We start from the raw sequence: 16,604 nt of genomic DNA on the forward strand, positions 1-16,604 counted from the left end.
TCAGCATGCACACTACCAGGGCCTCTCCTAAGTGGAATACAGCCATCATTAATGGTTTTGAATATACCTGTGCTTTTCCTACTATGATATGTCAACATGTCTGCCGTGAAAAAGGTCTATTTTGCTCATCCAACTTCTGCCACATTTCACTATGCATGGTACCACATTTTGTCATAGACCGCATGGCATTGAAATACTGTGAAAATGATATGTTGGGGGGGGGAAAAATAAAAACTAGGTGTAATTAAATTCGGTCTCATGTTAAATTTAATTATTTTTCAGCTGTATTAATTGTGAAACATTGAAACATTTTCCAGTAAGGACTTTATTTTGAAACATCTATCTGGAAGTCCTATGTTTTTACTTTTGCTAATTTCGATTTAGCACATACTCAGGATCCCAAACAGCTAGCCGAAGGAGACTAGTATTTCTCCTTCTCATAAAATTGAGTCGACGATATGCTCTTTCTCAGATTATTAGTGCAAATATACTACTCGTGTTTTCAGTAAGAATTTGGGATTGACTCCTTGCCTCCCAAACGCCGTGTCGTGAAGAAACGTAAGCGGTATAAAAGAGCTAAACATACCGGCTGTGCCAGCAAATTGTAGCTGGCTAACAGTAGCTAGCTATTAGCTTCGCGAGTACAGCAAGTAAGGCGGCTGGCTAGGCAACCATTACTGTAGAAGCGGCTTCAGACCGGCGGCTGTCGAGCTACCTGTGTCTGTCAGCTGCCATAATAGGTAAGATGGCTAAGTTTGCTACGTGCTGTTTCTTTATTATAGAGTGGCTCAGAAGTTTGACCTCATTTTGGCTAGCAACGGTTAAACTTATAGCTAATGCGCATTGTCAACGTTAAACTATAACAAGGCAGCTAACGTTAGTTCTGCCCATCTTTAAAAGTGAGCACGTTAGCTAGCTGATATCTGTAACGTTAACTACTTTACTCTGTATTTTTATGTCAGAGTACCGCAATACTATTAATATTGTGCCTTTCTCATATCAATTTTACAATATAATGCACTGCTTTAGCAGTACAAAACTATATTTTAAAATTTAATCCGAAGAAGAGCTTTTAATAGTAAATATGGCTGACATTTTACTCCCTAAATAAGGACATGATCTGTTGGTATTCTTAAAGCTGATTGGCTCTGGGGTGGATCAGTCAAACTTTCCTGAAAGCTGATTGGATGTGCCCGTTGTGTTGTGGCTAGCCTTGATAGTAGTTGCCAACAATTTATGAAATAAAGTCGAGAATAATCTGCAGATAATTTTTCTTTACTGGCCGTGTGTCTATTGACAGTAAATAGTGACCCTCAGCTTGACCGTTGGCCAGCTGTCAATACATTGGTCTATGCATTTAGCTATTTGGTTTGAGTGAGTCTTGCGAGTTGAGGTCTGTGAAGGAATGTTTACACTACAGGTGATAATGAACATAGCCCAGCTTAATAACACTTTGCAGTTAAATGCAACACACAACAGAGATGCTTTGAATGGCTCAATGTCTCAATAAGTTCAAAGCATGGTATTTAGGCCTTAGTTTTATCGCTTTAGATTTTGCTTAGCCCTGTAAATATATAATGATCAAAAGGGGAAAATAAGCTGTTGACTAAAACGAGCTAGATAAGAATAAGACAATCAAGATAACAAAAGCAAACAACAAAATATTAGCAAGGGCAATGTCATGTATGAATCATTACAGAGGGCTATCCTCAAAGGGTGATATAATGGCATAACATTTTCATATTCTACTGTAGCACCATCAAATGCTTATTCTTGTACAAAATACCTTTTTGTATATTTGACAACACTGTTTTCTCATACCTATTTCCTTTTAAACCAACAGGAGGTAAAGTGTGATTGGTGGCCTATGAGGAAGCCACGTCGAAAAGGCCAGGTGGCCGCAGGAGGTGGAGCTGATGTCAAGAAGTCCAATGGGACAGTTGGCGGGCGTGGGGGTGCCCGCCAGCGATCTCCATCCCCTTACAGCCTTAAAGCATCTCCAAGCAGAGAAACCCTGTCTTACTCCCAGGCCCAGAAGGTGGTAGAGGTGGAACTGGATGGTAGGCTTCACCGCATTTCTATTCTGGAGCCCTTGGAGGTCATTACTGAAGATGAGATGATGGCTCAGGACATTAGTGAGTGTAACAGTAACAAAGAGAACAGTGAGCAGTCATCGTCTCCCACCAGCAGTGCCCAAACAGTCCGCAAACCTGTCTCACTCAGAGGCCGCAGGAAAGACTCCAAATGTCCACCTGTCAAGTCGCCACGACCTTCCAAGAACCACTGCCCCAATTCTCATCTACAAACACCTGAAAAGTTTAACACATCACACCATCAGCACATGACCCTCCCTGAACCTAAGTTTCATGTGCTAGAAACCTTTACGCCGGTCGAGGCACCTCCTCTGCCTACAGCATATTACCGTTACATTGAACGCTCAGCTGAGGAGCAGGAAGCTGAGGCAGAATATGACTTGGACGAAGAGGACACTGCTTGGCTGGAGATGGTCAATGCTGGCCGGACGTCAGAGGGTTATTCAGCTGTCACACCAGACACCTTTGAGCTGCTGGTTGACCGGCTGGAGGAGGAGGCGTACCGGGAAGCCCGCAGCCGGACGCCCTCCCAAGGTGCTATTGACGACGATGCCTTCTGCTGCGTGTGCCTGGACGATGAGTGCCTTAACAGCAACGTCATCCTCTTCTGTGACTCCTGCAACCTAGCTGTTCACCAGGAGTGTTACGGTGTGCCCTACATCCCCGAGGGCCAGTGGCTGTGCCGCTGCTGCCTCCAGTCCGCTCAGAAACCTGTTGACTGTGTTCTATGTCCGAACCGTGGCGGCGCCTTCAAGCAAACGAGTGACGGCCGTTGGGCACATGTGGTGTGTGCCATCTGGATCCCTGAAGTCTGCTTTGCCAACACAGTATTTCTGGAACCAGTGGAAGGCGTCAATAACATCCCCCCAGCTCGCTGGAAACTGACCTGCTACCTGTGCAAGCAGAAGGGCCGTGGTGCATCAATTCAGTGCCACAAGGCCAACTGTTACACTGCGTTTCACGTCACATGTGCTCAGCGTGCTGGCTTGTTTATGAAGATTGATCCTGTGCGAGAGACAAATGTTAACGGGACCACGTTCTCTGTTAAGAAGACAGCATTCTGTGAGGCCCATTCGCCACCAGGACAGGAGGCCGTCTCAGATGAGGAGAGTGAAGGAAGAGTGGTGGGCAGCAGAGGGAGGGCTAGTAGAGGACGGAGTGCATACACAGAGGGCCCTAAAACACCGAAAAAAGGCAGGAAGTCTGAAGATGATGCCAAGATGGATAAAAAGAAAGGAAAGAAGAGCACAGAGTCAACAGCACAACACACTGCTTCACCACAAGTGACTGTGCCCCAGATACCCACAAGCAGGTTTGATTTTATTTTATTTTCAATACAATAAAATGTTGTGCATCTGTTGTTCAACATAAATTAACCAATTTTTGGATTTGCTACTAGCCAGTTTAAATACGTGTACAATTACAAGAAATCGTTTTCGAGTAGAGATGCCTGAACTGACGTCAGGCATGTTAATAGTAAGACCGACCTGCATCTATCTCTGTCTCTCAGGCTGAATATCATCTGTAAAGGAATCCTCTTTCAGAGGAAAAACCAATTCATGCAGAGGCTGCATAACTACTGGTTACTGAAGCGTCAGTCGAGGAACGGTGTGCCGCTGGTCCGGCATCTGCACTCTAACTTCCAATCCCAAAGGAATACTGAAGAGCTCAGGGTAAGGACCAGTACTACAGCCTTAGTACTTTGTAACTATTTTTGTACTCTGATGACAAACAATGTGTGATGGTATGCAATTTTTTTTTTTAGCCATTGTCCTAACAAACAATTTCTAAACTGCATTGATTGCCTTTAAATACATCTCTGATACAGTGTTTATACAGTGAAGCTAAAAAAAATGTGTTGCACTTTGTAGCCTGAGGTGGATGAGAAGGTTTCTGCTGCAAGAGAAGCACTGAGATATTGGCAAAAGCTGCGGCATGATCTTGAAAAAGCCAGGCTGTTGGTGGAGCTCATCCGCAAGAGGGAGAAACTTAAACGAGAACAGGTAACATACACGGATGAATGTCAGATGCTCACAGGCATGGCAACTAACTGTATTTTATTTTCAGGCTTGTTAATTCATCCTTTACCCTTTTGAAAGCATGAAGTTCAGTGTACAGAATACAGAATTTTGAAGCTGAACTATTGAAGATCTAAAGTATGTAAATTACAGGTATTTCAAATTTAATGGTGTTTACCAATGTAGTCTGAAGTTCTGAGACGTTTGGATGGTCACACTTTTCTTTGCCTGTCATATAGAGTAGTAGAGACGTTGCCATCTCGTTTTCACATGATAGTATCCCCTAACCACAACTGAGTGGCAAAACAAACAGGCGGCTGCAATAAATGGGTTGAGCTGTGTGACAGAGAGAAAAATAAGCAAATACCTTTTTAACCTCTTAGCATTCCGCCCCCTTTCTTTTTTTTTAAGAGGGGTAGGGGACCGGATGTTCAGGGGTAGATAAAAGGTCAACAGTTGATTACGTAGAAGTGATGTACATCATCTGAGGCTAGGAACCTGAAGATTAACTTGAGATGCAACTCAGCGCTGCATCAAGTTGTTCTAGTCATCAATCAAAATGAAATAATATTGTGTATAAGTGCTTAGAACATTATGATGGAAGTAAATGATGGCCATTATCATGCCTCATACATTTTTGCAGCAATTTTTGGCTTGATATGATTTGTTGTACAGGTTTGACGCTAACATTTTGACCACTTGAGAATTGATTAAAAAAAATGTCACTCCAAAATACCAAATTTAGACACCAAGACCTCGTCCAACACCATAAAAATGCTGTGATTCATTATCAAAAATATTTTGACATTTGGAGTTTTTTGTCAGAATTGCATTTTTCAGCGGTTGGATGCCGCACTTATGTTTTAAGAAACTGCTTAGAAACCCCCTTATTATCAATTGACCTAAATCCATGCATCCTCTGAATGCCCTAGGTCTGTAGTTTGTGTTTGGAAAGTTTCATAAGGCTGTGGTTATCCTCAAGATCACAACAGGTCATTTTATAGAGTAAGGTTGCTTTGAAAATGGCCAAATGCCAGTTTTTCCCTCACCAAAATGTAGCCTAACTATGGAGCGTATTTTTTAGCCCCCTTCCGGACAAGCTAGCATGTCATAGATTTCTTAGATTGTTTTATATGATACCAATATTTTTACTCTAGCTTTAAAACCGAGACCGCTACAGCCTTTGAAAGACAGTATGTCGGATGGGCCATCGGATTGTTAAGAGGTTAAAAGAGAAAGCCATCAATTATACAGACGATGTACTGGACTGCCAGTGGTCTGTGGCTGTTGAAATCTGACCAAATAAGGGCTTCATGTGATATTTTGTAGACATTCTTCTTAGAGAAATTTGCTTGCTTCTCTTGTCTTTAGCCTTTGGGCAGTTTGTAAAACCTTTATGGCTGCAACTTCCACATACAGTATGGTGACATTACATGCATATCATCTGACAACTGCAGGTCAAAGTTCACCAGGAAGCTCTGGAGATGCAGTTGACCCCTATGTTGATGCTGCTCCGCTCCACTCTGGACCAACTACAGGAGAAGGACACAGCCCAGATCTTTGCACAGCCAGTCAATATCAAGGAGGTCAGACATTTCACTGTTACAACACAAGTTGCCAGAGACTAGATGTATGGAAACAGGTTATATAGAGTTGTGAAGTGGGAGGGCCCTGTGTTTTTCCCCATTATGTATTCTCATTTCAAATATTTCTTAAAATTACATGCTCAGTGTTACTTAACAGATAAATCCGGGCCTCTCCCAGATAATGTAAAGACCCTATAGGTTTATAATCTTATGACTAGGGTTGGGGACCGTTTACTTTTTTCGGTACTTTCCCTCTGTAATAACAATAAATTAATTTCAGTAGTAAAAATAATCCCAAACCTATTTATCCTATTTATTTAGAACATTTTATTTATTTAAAACATTTTACATGCAACACAAAAAAAAAACACCTCCCTCTCCCCTCCCAAACCCGTCCCTACAAACTATCACATAATTATTCATTTCTTACACTGCACTGTATCTTTTATTCTTGTATTTGCGTTGAGTTTTGAAAAGTGTAACCACACTTGCAACCGCTTTACGTGTGTGTGTGTGTGGGGGTGGGTGTGGGGTACCGACGTAATTCGGTCGGTACCTAAAAAAAAATAAAAAAGTAGAGTCGGTACCCAACCCTACTAATGACCAGTTTAAATTATTTCAACAGATTTTCAAAGAAATCTGGTTTTGTCCATTATTTCAGCATGGCAGAGGGCTCTAAATACTACAAAACCCATGAGCTTTGGCCGCTCTTGCTGTGGAGAAGAAGCCTTACCGCGACGCAATTCAGAGTAGCAGCAAATCAAAACGCTTCATCATTGCAATTGTAAAGAAAACAAGGCTCCGTAGTTGCTAAATTCCCCCAAAACTGCAAAACCCAGAAATTAAAAGTGAACTGATTTAAGCTACAGATTAATCAGTTTTCTCAACAGCATAATTTTTTTAGGTCCTGCCTGCTGTTTAAGGTGCATGTGACTGAATTTAAATCTCTGTGATGGTATGTTTCTTGCCGAAGTGCACCTTGGGAGGCGTAGTTAGCCTGCCCCTAAAGTTTCTATGTACACAGGCTTATAACTTCGACTTTTTATCGAAGAACCACATATTTTCTAATAGTTCTTAATCTTTTGTATTTAATTGGGAGAGGTTAATGTCCAGCAAAGCTCTTAAAGTGCTCCAACTGTGAGGCATGAAACATTAGTGCTGGGCGGTATGACAAAAAATTTGTAACACAGTATTTTTTAAGATTATGGCGGTTTCACGGTATCTTCTTTCTTTTGCTTGACTGGGCCTTTATATAGGTTTACAATGTCTTATTCTACTGTCAGGAGTACATAGAATATCACAAAAACATTGTAATGTCATCATGTTTACTAAAAGCTTTGATTACTAAAGGGTTTGCTTGGCTCCACAACATTATACAGTAACGTTATATGAAGGAGAATGCATGAAACAGTTACAGAATCTAAACTACTTTTATTGTGCTAACTGCAAAGTGGTAAAATAAACTTATATCGAATGAATAAACATACAAACAATTTTAACAGTTTCCCTTTCAAAACAAAATAGTCGTAAGATAGTTGTATAAACACTACCTTCGCCACAGGTAAGTTAGGTTGAAAAGTGGGCGACTGAACGTAGCTCCTCTGTCAGCCTCTTTCGGTGTTTGAATAATGTTAGTAGGTTGGCGGACGTATTTCAGCAAGACAAGGCATCTTAAATCCAGTGTCTTAATCATTGCTCTGAACCTGTCTTTCTCAACGGTCTGTAGCGGGACCGTAGGTGGCTTGTTATTGCGTTCATAATGTTGCTCCGCTGCATGCTTGAAGTGACATGTCTTTAACGTTAGCGCAACCAAGTAATGTTAGAGCGATGGGCAACAACAGTGGCTAAATTATGTCCAATTGTTTTAGAAACAAAAAACTTTGGTACAACAGACGGCTCCTCTCTTGAGCATACGTTGTTGTGGTGTATCTCCGGTCTTTCTTCATCCTCTAACTTTATTCTCTGTTCTTGAATGTGCAGTAGCGACCGGAGCCTCTCCCAGCTTAAAGGAGAATTCCGGCCAATTTTTACGTTAATCTTGATCACTATAGCTACGCGAGTACTTTCGATAGAAAAAACCCCGCCCCGAATCAGTGCAGGTAACACGAAGAAGCTGCAGCTACGTACTACAAGCGTCCCCTGAGCTAAAACGGCAGTGGTCGGGACAACTTTTAGAGTGCCTTTGTGCCTCTTAACAGACACAAATGCAAAATTAATGCAATTAATATGTCTGTGCCACATGAACAGGGCCCTTACGTGTCAACAAGATGTGTTTTCAACTCAGACATTGTTTAAATTCACCTACCCTGGTCCTTGTCTCGATCCTGCCGGTAGCTAGCTTGCCCTGATAGCCGTTAGCCGTTAGCTGCTAGCTGCCCTCCAGTGAGTGTATTCAAACAGGCTTCTGTGATAATCATCCCAATAAAAATCCACGGAGCGGCGGTGGTGTCCCATCTTGTATTCCCCCCCTAAAATAAACAGTACTGCGGTGGTAGCTGTTAGCTGCTAGCTGCCCTCCGGTGAGTGTGTACAGCCAGATAGCCGTTAGCTGCCGTCCGGTGAGTGTATTCAGCCAGGCTTTTGTGATAATCATCCCAATAATAATCCATGGAGCGGCGGTGGTGTGGCTATGTCCTCCAGTTACTGAAAGCTAGCTTTAGCTTGCGCTTGGAGCAGCAAGTTCATCTGCCTGTTTCCCCTCTGTCTGTCTCGTTCTTTCCAACTCTTGTGAGGCTAGTTCTTCGTCTGTATACTCGGGTTCGAGTAAATAAGGACGACCATCAAACTCAAAAGGCTCTTCCGTGTGTTGTATATCTGATATATTCTCCATAGTTACGTTACTCCAAGCTTCTTCCCTTATAAACAACTCCACTCTTCACACACTACGCTCCAATTTGCACACTACTGTTTACCTTTCCCTGTAACTGAATTCCCAGGAGACAGCGCAATGCTACAACTAAGCTTCAGTAACGCTATTACTGTGCAAGCCACAGACATCGTTTATCCCATTTCCATGTAGTTACATAGTCACTGATATGGTCATAACCACTACAGTGCTCAATTACATATTTTGAGGGGGAAATAATCTAAACCTTTCGCTGCAAAGGCATGATCTGTTCTATGCAGGACATCCACCAGACCACCGGGCGCTCCGTGGATTGTTATTGGGATGATTATCACAGAATGCTGGCTGAATACACTCACCGGACGGCAGCTAACGGCTATCTGGCTGTACACACTCACCGGAGGGCAGCATAAACAGCGACAGATACATGATATACAAACAGATATAGCGATCAAGATTAACGTAAAAATTGGCCGGAATTCTCCTTTAACAGACTGTTATGCTACCTGGCTAGCTATCAGCTATAATGTTACCCAACATGCCGTCCGGCGGTGTAAATTTGTAAATGTAAAATAGTGTTAGAAACTGTTTAAGTCACAAATTGTTGTGTGCTATGGTGTTTTATCCTGTTAAAGAGAGTTAGTTGTGGGTTATTGTTGTGTTATAACGTTGTTATGAAGTTACTACCATCAGTGAGAAGGGTACGCAGTTAACAGGGCTCCCGTTCTCAATTCACTTGCGGCAATGCACCAGTATTACGGTGAAAAATTCATATCGTACGGGAAATTAATACCGGTATAACCGGTATACCGCCCAGCACTACTGCTAATATGTGTCCACTTTCTGTCCCATTTAACTTTTGGAGTAATGTCTTGTTCTCAGGTCCCAGACTACCTGGAGTTCATCAGCCAGCCCATGGACTTCTCCACTATGCGCTCTAAGCTGGAGAGTCATGCCTACCGCTCAGTGGCCGACCTGGAGACTGACTTCAACCTGATGGTGTCCAACTGCCTCCTCTACAACAGCAAGGACACAGTCTTCCACCGAGTAGCGCTGCGTCTTAGAGACTTAGGAGGAGCCATACTGCGCCATGCCCAACGCCAAGCCACCAACACTGGCCTGGACCTGAACACTGGCATGCACCTCTCAGATTCACTGCAGAAACGAGACTTTTACAGCTGCACCTGGGAGGATGGTGAGTGACAGTGTGGTTCTTGACACGGGATGTGAAGACACACATCTTTCGTACTTTAGATAGGGGTCTGTATGTATCCCTTTCATATGATTTAATACTAAATGCAGGATCTATGATCCAGTACAATTAAGAAACATTTATTTTATGATAGGTTTGGTCTGTTTTAACAAAGAAACATTAATTACACAATAACACCTTAGATGAGTAATACAGAGCAATAATTAGTTAAAAATAGTCCTCAATTATTTGTCTCAAATGTAGGGTTGGGCATCGAGAACCGATTCCTACTTGGAATCGTTTAAAAAAAATTACGATTCCAGTTTCTTTATTGGAATCGTTTGGAGGATTTGGTTTCAAATCTGATCATGGGTTCCAAATGTAATATGCGCAAGTTTTAGTTTGCTTAGCGGCCAGGCGCTTGTTGTGTTGCAGCCATGGAGCACAGTAAGCGGCGCTGTAGTGTGGCTTTGTTTTACTTTATTATTTATTTACTGTTTATTACTATTTCCACTCTTTTTATTTTAAGTGCTAGAGAGTGCTGAGAACAAAATGCCGCCTCTCCAAAAATGTATACAATTTGTCTATATTAATCATAGACTATACAGTCTAATATATTAATGGCCATTGTGTACCTTGGACAGATAATCTATATAATAATACTAAATGAGAGGTGTTAAGGGAAGTTAGTTGTCTGTTCCTACGGGTAACATGAATGTCGGCGCCAATGCTTCCTTCTTAAATGATGATGATAGCAAATTGGTATAGGCACCAATAAATAGCAGTGTTGCATGTCCTATTTTGCATATTGCTCTTATGTTGAGATGTCAGGCTGTTGTGTGTCTGTATAGTGGAGACTGGCGTGTTCTTCTGGGAAGTCTTAGGTTTGAATGAGGTATGAGATTTGGCAACTTGGCAGGAGAGGGCTGGGTCATATATTTTTTTTCCTGTAATCATTTTTGAAAACTGTTTCAAATGTCTCAAAGAATTGGTTTTGGAACTGTGTTTTTGTTTCAGTTTAGTTGTTTTTCTGACTATCAATTTACTGATGTGTTCATAGTTAACCCTCTGGGGCCTAAACCATTAATTCCAATCTTAATGGCCTGGTTTCCTTGTGTTATGGCTGTATAACCTCAACCCGCTAATGCACAATCAATTTATATACATTATTTTCTTCAGGACAATCTGGGCTATCAGGATGTGTTTGCTGCAGGGATGTCACATGAATGTATTCATTGTTATGACTATAAAGAAAAAAGATTAAACTAAACGGACGGAAGACTTTTTGGCTTTTGAAAATTGTCCTCCAAAGTCTTAGCAATCAGGGGAAACAAAAACATACGCTGTAACTTACACAAATAAAAAAACTATCTACTAAAGATTTTGTCCCAGAAAAGTCCATACACTTTTATCCAAAATGTTAGTTGTACCATCTCCAATGCATTTTCTGTCTGCTATTAGACATCTAGAGCCATATCACACTTGTGTAAACCACTGCAAAAGAGAGTCTATGCATTATTTATTACATTTACTCTATTATATTATTATTTTGGCTTGCTCGTTTGTTCTACGTGCTTGTTAGCTAATCTGTTCATTTAAAAAATATCAGTATTAAACTCATGTTTGTTGTACCTTCATGGAAAAAGCACGCTTGCTTCACTCTTAGCCTAACTCTTTTTTTGTTGTGTCCAGTTGACAGCATTCTGGATCCAGACAACCGGCTTCATATGACAGTGGAGGAACAGCTGAAGGAGCTGTTAGAAAAGCTGGACTTTGTCACTACAATGAGATGCAGTGGCGCCCGAACTCGACGCATCCGCCTACTACGTCGCGAGATCAACAACATCCGCTACAGGCAGGGCCAACACCCCCGCCACAGCCTACACAATGGACATTTGAAGGAAGAAGATGAGGACGAAGATGACGAGGAAAATGACGACAAAGACGCCAAGCCAGATACCAGCCTTTTGTCTTTGGACAAAGGTGGGTGATGAAAAGCACTGACCCTTCAACAGTATGAAATTGCCAATGCATGAACCTTTAAAAGCCTCTTTTTTTTTTTTCAATGAGACCAGTTGTGAACATGAGCTAACGGAACATTGTCCTCAGGTAATTGAGCCAGGGTCCCCCCCACGCACCAACCCCAACCACCCCACTGTCAACAGTCTAGTAAGTAGGGGCCAACAGAGTCTCGTTAGCCATGGCTGCCTCACAACTACTCTCTCCCAGTGCACTCTATGTCTGCACCTCTTCTATACATCACTCTCATGGACTCACCACTCTCCATTGGCCACATGCAGTCATGCCATGTCATCCCACTTCTTCAGGCTAGTCCAGTCAAACAGTCTCTTGCTACTGTAGAGGAGTACAGCAGAACACCTGTGATTTGTCAGTTGAGTCATAAAATACTGCCATGTTACCATGTTGCTGGTGTACAGTTGTGAGAGCATAGTTATTTATTCACTCGTCTTGATAAGGTTCTCCATATCTACAGAATATCTCAACTCCCTTTAGATTGTGGTTAGACTGTTAGAATGAAATGTAAACCATTATTAAGTGACACCATTTTCCAGTATGAACACTACACCACCACATCACACTACATACTAAATGGACATTCATTTGAAATAAACACTGAGTGAAATTGAATTGAATTTTTCTCCTCTTATCTTCCAGAAGACCTCAAATCCACTTCGCCCCCGACACTGGAACCTACAGGGCCGGCTCCTCCTCCACGACTTGGGGGCGCACCTCTGGAGCCTCCCACCCTGCGACCAATCACAGGGGAGCATCAGTCCGCCAGCTGGCCCTGCAAACGCCTAAAGATGGACGGTGATCTCTCAGACAGCACCACAGAGAATATGAATTGCACTAAAGCACAGGAGCGGCTGGCGCCGCCACCTCCCATTTTGCACAGTGAAGGACAGACGGTGGCCAACGGCCTACCAGAGCTCAGCACCCCCCCACGGCCCACCACTGGGGGAGTTGGACGACGAACCTCTGTATTGTTCAAAAAGGCAAAAAATGGAGCTAAGCTGTTCAGAGAGAGAGACAATCCTTTGCTGAACGGAAAAGGGCCGCAGGACAACAATGCAAGCAACGCCCTAACAGCACCCAACTCCACAGCCAGTACCCCATCCACCACACCTTTGTCCACTCCATCCAAGACCCCACAGAAAAGCCCCGGACCCCCCATCCTCAATGAACAATGGACCCCCAGTCGAGACATGTGCTCAGATAGTGAGCTGGAGAAGACACCAAACCATACACTGGAAAGTGGTGAGAAGCTTTACTTAGTACTGACCATAGTTTAAGATCCTCCACTCAGGGCAGTGTTTTAGACCTGACTACTCTTGGTACTGAAGACAAGCATTAGGATATGATCACATAGGATGCTTGTTAAATGTGCTGATTTTACATTTGTTATTAGCTACCAGTTTACATGTCAGACAGCAAATACATGTGAAGGGATGTATGGCTTGTTATGAGTGCAGTTGCAGCTGTTACATTTGAAGTAATGTTAAATGTAGCTACATTCTTGCTTTCAGAACAGACTTGTCATCCCTTATCTTCAAGAGATGAGAGCAGTCTTCAACTTATCTTTATCCATTTTATTATCTGTTTATCACATCAGGTTACCATCCTCTTGTTCTTTCTCTTTTATGGTGAGGAAACTGATCCACATGCTACCAAATCTACAAAAACAATTGCCCAAGTCCCTCTACACTTACACCACCCCTGCATCCCCCATTATCTGTGGTTATTGCTGTTTTGCACTGATTGTCGTTCTAGCTCTGTACTGCGGTGTTGTTTTAATTGCGACTGAGATGAGACTAAAGATACCTATGCTTAGATTTGTCCTTTTCTATCTAGTTTTCCCCTGGTTTTCTAAGGGCGCTGACACACGGAGCCGATTATCAGCCGTCGGACCACCTGGCGGCGGAGGTCGGTGACTCGAGCCTGTTCGGTGTGTTCCATGCCGTCGTCCGTCCGAGGAGCCGTCGGCCTTCATTTTGGCCGACCCGGCATGTTCAGTCGGAGACAGGGCAGTCGGGACTCGCCCGGAAATGGCGAGCGGATGAGCCTCTCAAAATCTCAAAAATCTTTTAAACTGACCTTTGTCGATCTGAAATGAAGACAGATTCAGCAACTGCATGGCCTGTTTCTCGCTTAAAATGTTTTCAGAAACTATTTTAATACAATATGAGATCGTATTCTGAACAAGCCGCCATGACAGTCTGGCAGAAAAAAGAACCACGTGACGCGTTCGTCCTATCAGCTGCCGGTTTTCATTTTCTGGGAAACAATACAGAGAAGCGCCGCCTGCTGCTATGGAGACGTATTACGTTTCGCGCACGCGCAGAGCGTACACTCAAGTCGGCGTCGCCTCAGTGTGTTTTGAGGCATTTTTTTGGACCTCGGGGACCAGACTGATCAGTCCGACTGCCTTTTCTGACGGTCGGCCGTCTGGTTGGTGTGTAAGCACCTTAAGATTGTTCTGAGATTCCTCTCATTTGCTTTCAGGGCTGACCAATGGCTTCAACAAGCACAAAGACGGCGGATCAGACTCCGAGTACAGCCCTTGTCCAGTCCTGCACAAAGAAATGTAAGACATGGTCTATCTGTTGTAAGCAGTTCTTTGGTTATTGTAATGATTGACAATACATTGACGATACAATGTGCTGTCCTACAGCAGCTCACCACCGAAGCGAAGCCTCGGGAAACCAGCTCTTTCCAAAGTTCCCTTTCTGGAGATAGTCAACGGAGACTCGGATTACACTGGTATGTCTTTTATTTTAATTTTTTTCAAGTTCACCTGAATTTAAATAGCTTTTTTTCTGCTGTGCATTATTGCATGGCATTCTTTTCCCCTCTCTCCTGCTCACAAATGTGCCCTAAGCATAGGACATTTTGTGTTACAAATATATAACACTTTAACCTCATTGGGAATATGTATGCCTGAGTGTCCTGTTAATTTTGTATCCATAAAATGATTTCACCGTCTGCTGCTGTTTTTCAGGCATCAGCAGCCAAATGTCTGAGGATGGGACGGAGCTGGAGCCTCTAGATCTGGTGTGGGCCAAGTGTCGGGGATATCCCTCCTATCCTGCGCTGGTAATCCCATGTTCTAATATTACTGAAGCACCATCTAATATGAGCTGTCAACAAATGGTGTAGCTCTTAGTCTGTAGGCAGCTTTCACCAAACCACATTTTGAGAAATTGAAGTAAGTGAGCTGGACAGTGATATAACTAACTCTAGAAGAAACAAAAATTTAAAACGAGATGGGTTCATATAAAGGGGTTATTCCCAATTAAGAATTTCAATCTCGTAGAACAGCTGTGTGAGAGTGCAGTGCTAGAAACAGACCTACATTTCCTGTGAGATTGACTGTGCGTTTGTTCCAGATCATCGACCCAGAGATGCCTGAGGAGGGCCTGCTGCACAATGGGGTGCCCATCCCTGTCCCACCCAAAGAGGTCCTCGGTCTGGGGGAGCAGAGGCAGGAGGAGACCAACGAGAGGCTGTACCTTGTGCTCTTCTTTGACAACAAGCGAACATGGTGAGGGTCAAACGGACATGCCCAAATGACTTTTTTTTTTGTAAATAAAAGAAGAATTTTGTTTATTTTCATCATATGTATATCTTTACATTGAACACATATAGGTCCAAATGATGCAAATAGGTGTAAAGCATTGAAAGTGCTAATCATCAATCTGTGTCTTTGGTACTGTAGGCAGTGGCTCCCACGTGATAAGCTGACACCGTTGGGTGTAGAAGACACAGCGGACAAGCTGCGTATAATGGAGGGCCGCAAGTCCAGCATCCGCAAGTCCGTCCAGGTGGCGTACGACCGCGCCATGATGCACCAGAGCCGAGTCAGCCACAGCCATGGCTTTGTGGCCTCCAACTACCTGTAGAGGGCAACGGTGAGCCCTGTGTGCACCCACAGACCGCCACTATGCATTTTTCTGTGGTCTTAAGGCAGCAGGTGGACCTACTGCGAGTTGAATTTGTATTCACGCTGTGGTCTGAAGAGGTTGTTGCTCAGCACAGTGTCCTGGACTGTAGTCCATTACCAAACCACTAGTGTCTGACACAGAGCAGTGGTGTTTGCCTTTGTGTCGTCGTGGATGTGGAGCTCCAGATGTCAATGAAGTTACCTTTTGGTCCCCCGTTGCTGCAGTCGGTAAGCGTTAAATCCCTGTTCAGGGGTGCATCGAGGTATCTGCTTACTCCACCTGGATGTGTCAAAGCTGTGTGTCTGGATCCAATTCAAAAGAATTTCCCTCTATTTTGTATAATGCTACTGCCAAGGAATCAAATTGTCAGTAAAGAGATTTGACATGTTTATATGAAACACAGAAGACGTATGAATGGATCACGGCTATCTTTTATACAATAGCTTTTTACATTTTAATCTTTTACAAAGACAATTGTATATTATAAAGGCACACTTTGTGTACATATGTATGTGTATTATTAAACCAAATTTAATTTAATGTTGCTGTTTTTAAAATGCGTATTTCAATCAACCCACAAGGGGCAAAGCGACGCTGTGTATAATTATAGAGATGAAATAATTCCTGATTTGCTGCAGTGTACTTGGCTTGTCTTTTGGTGTGTGTGTGTGTGTGTGTGTGTGTGTGTGTGTGTGTGTGTGTGTGTGTGTGTGTGTGTGTGTGTGTGTGTGTGTGTGTGTGTGTGTGTGTGTGTGTGTGTGTGTGTGTGTGTGTGTTCAGAGCATACAACACAATGAGCCACTGGTCTTTGTATTTAAATTCTCTTTTTGATACAAAGAGAAATGTTTTATTTATGGAAGATAGAAATAAAGTTATATTGGTTAAAGTTGAGAATTAAATCTTATTT

The 16,604-nt window shown here is 42.9% G+C and overlaps 1 protein-coding gene across 2 annotated transcripts; it reads left to right on the plus strand.

The window, feature by feature from the left end:
- Positions 1 to 375: 375 nt before the first annotated feature.
- Positions 376 to 16,435, plus strand: brpf3b (bromodomain and PHD finger containing, 3b). Of its 2 annotated transcripts, none has more exons than XM_078254435.1 (13): positions 376 to 740; positions 1,844 to 3,405; positions 3,604 to 3,766; positions 3,965 to 4,096; positions 5,569 to 5,697; positions 9,425 to 9,737; positions 11,427 to 11,717; positions 12,411 to 13,013; positions 14,259 to 14,340; positions 14,428 to 14,516; positions 14,755 to 14,849; positions 15,143 to 15,297; positions 15,472 to 16,435. In XM_078254435.1, exons 2-13 carry the CDS (start codon positions 1,868 to 1,870, stop codon positions 15,653 to 15,655), a joined length of 3,774 nt encoding a protein of 1,257 aa, XP_078110561.1. In that variant the 5' UTR covers positions 376 to 740; positions 1,844 to 1,867; the 3' UTR covers positions 15,656 to 16,435. The 2 variants fall into 2 exon arrangements, with proteins under 2 accessions (XP_078110561.1, XP_078110562.1); XM_078254436.1 differs by having other exon boundaries at positions 12,414 to 13,013.
- The last annotated feature ends 169 nt before the right edge of the window (positions 16,436 to 16,604 follow it).

This window comes from Sander vitreus, chromosome 7 (assembly GCF_031162955.1).
Source record: "Sander vitreus isolate 19-12246 chromosome 7, sanVit1, whole genome shotgun sequence".
NCBI classification, from domain to species: Eukaryota; Metazoa; Chordata; class Actinopteri; order Perciformes; family Percidae; genus Sander; species Sander vitreus.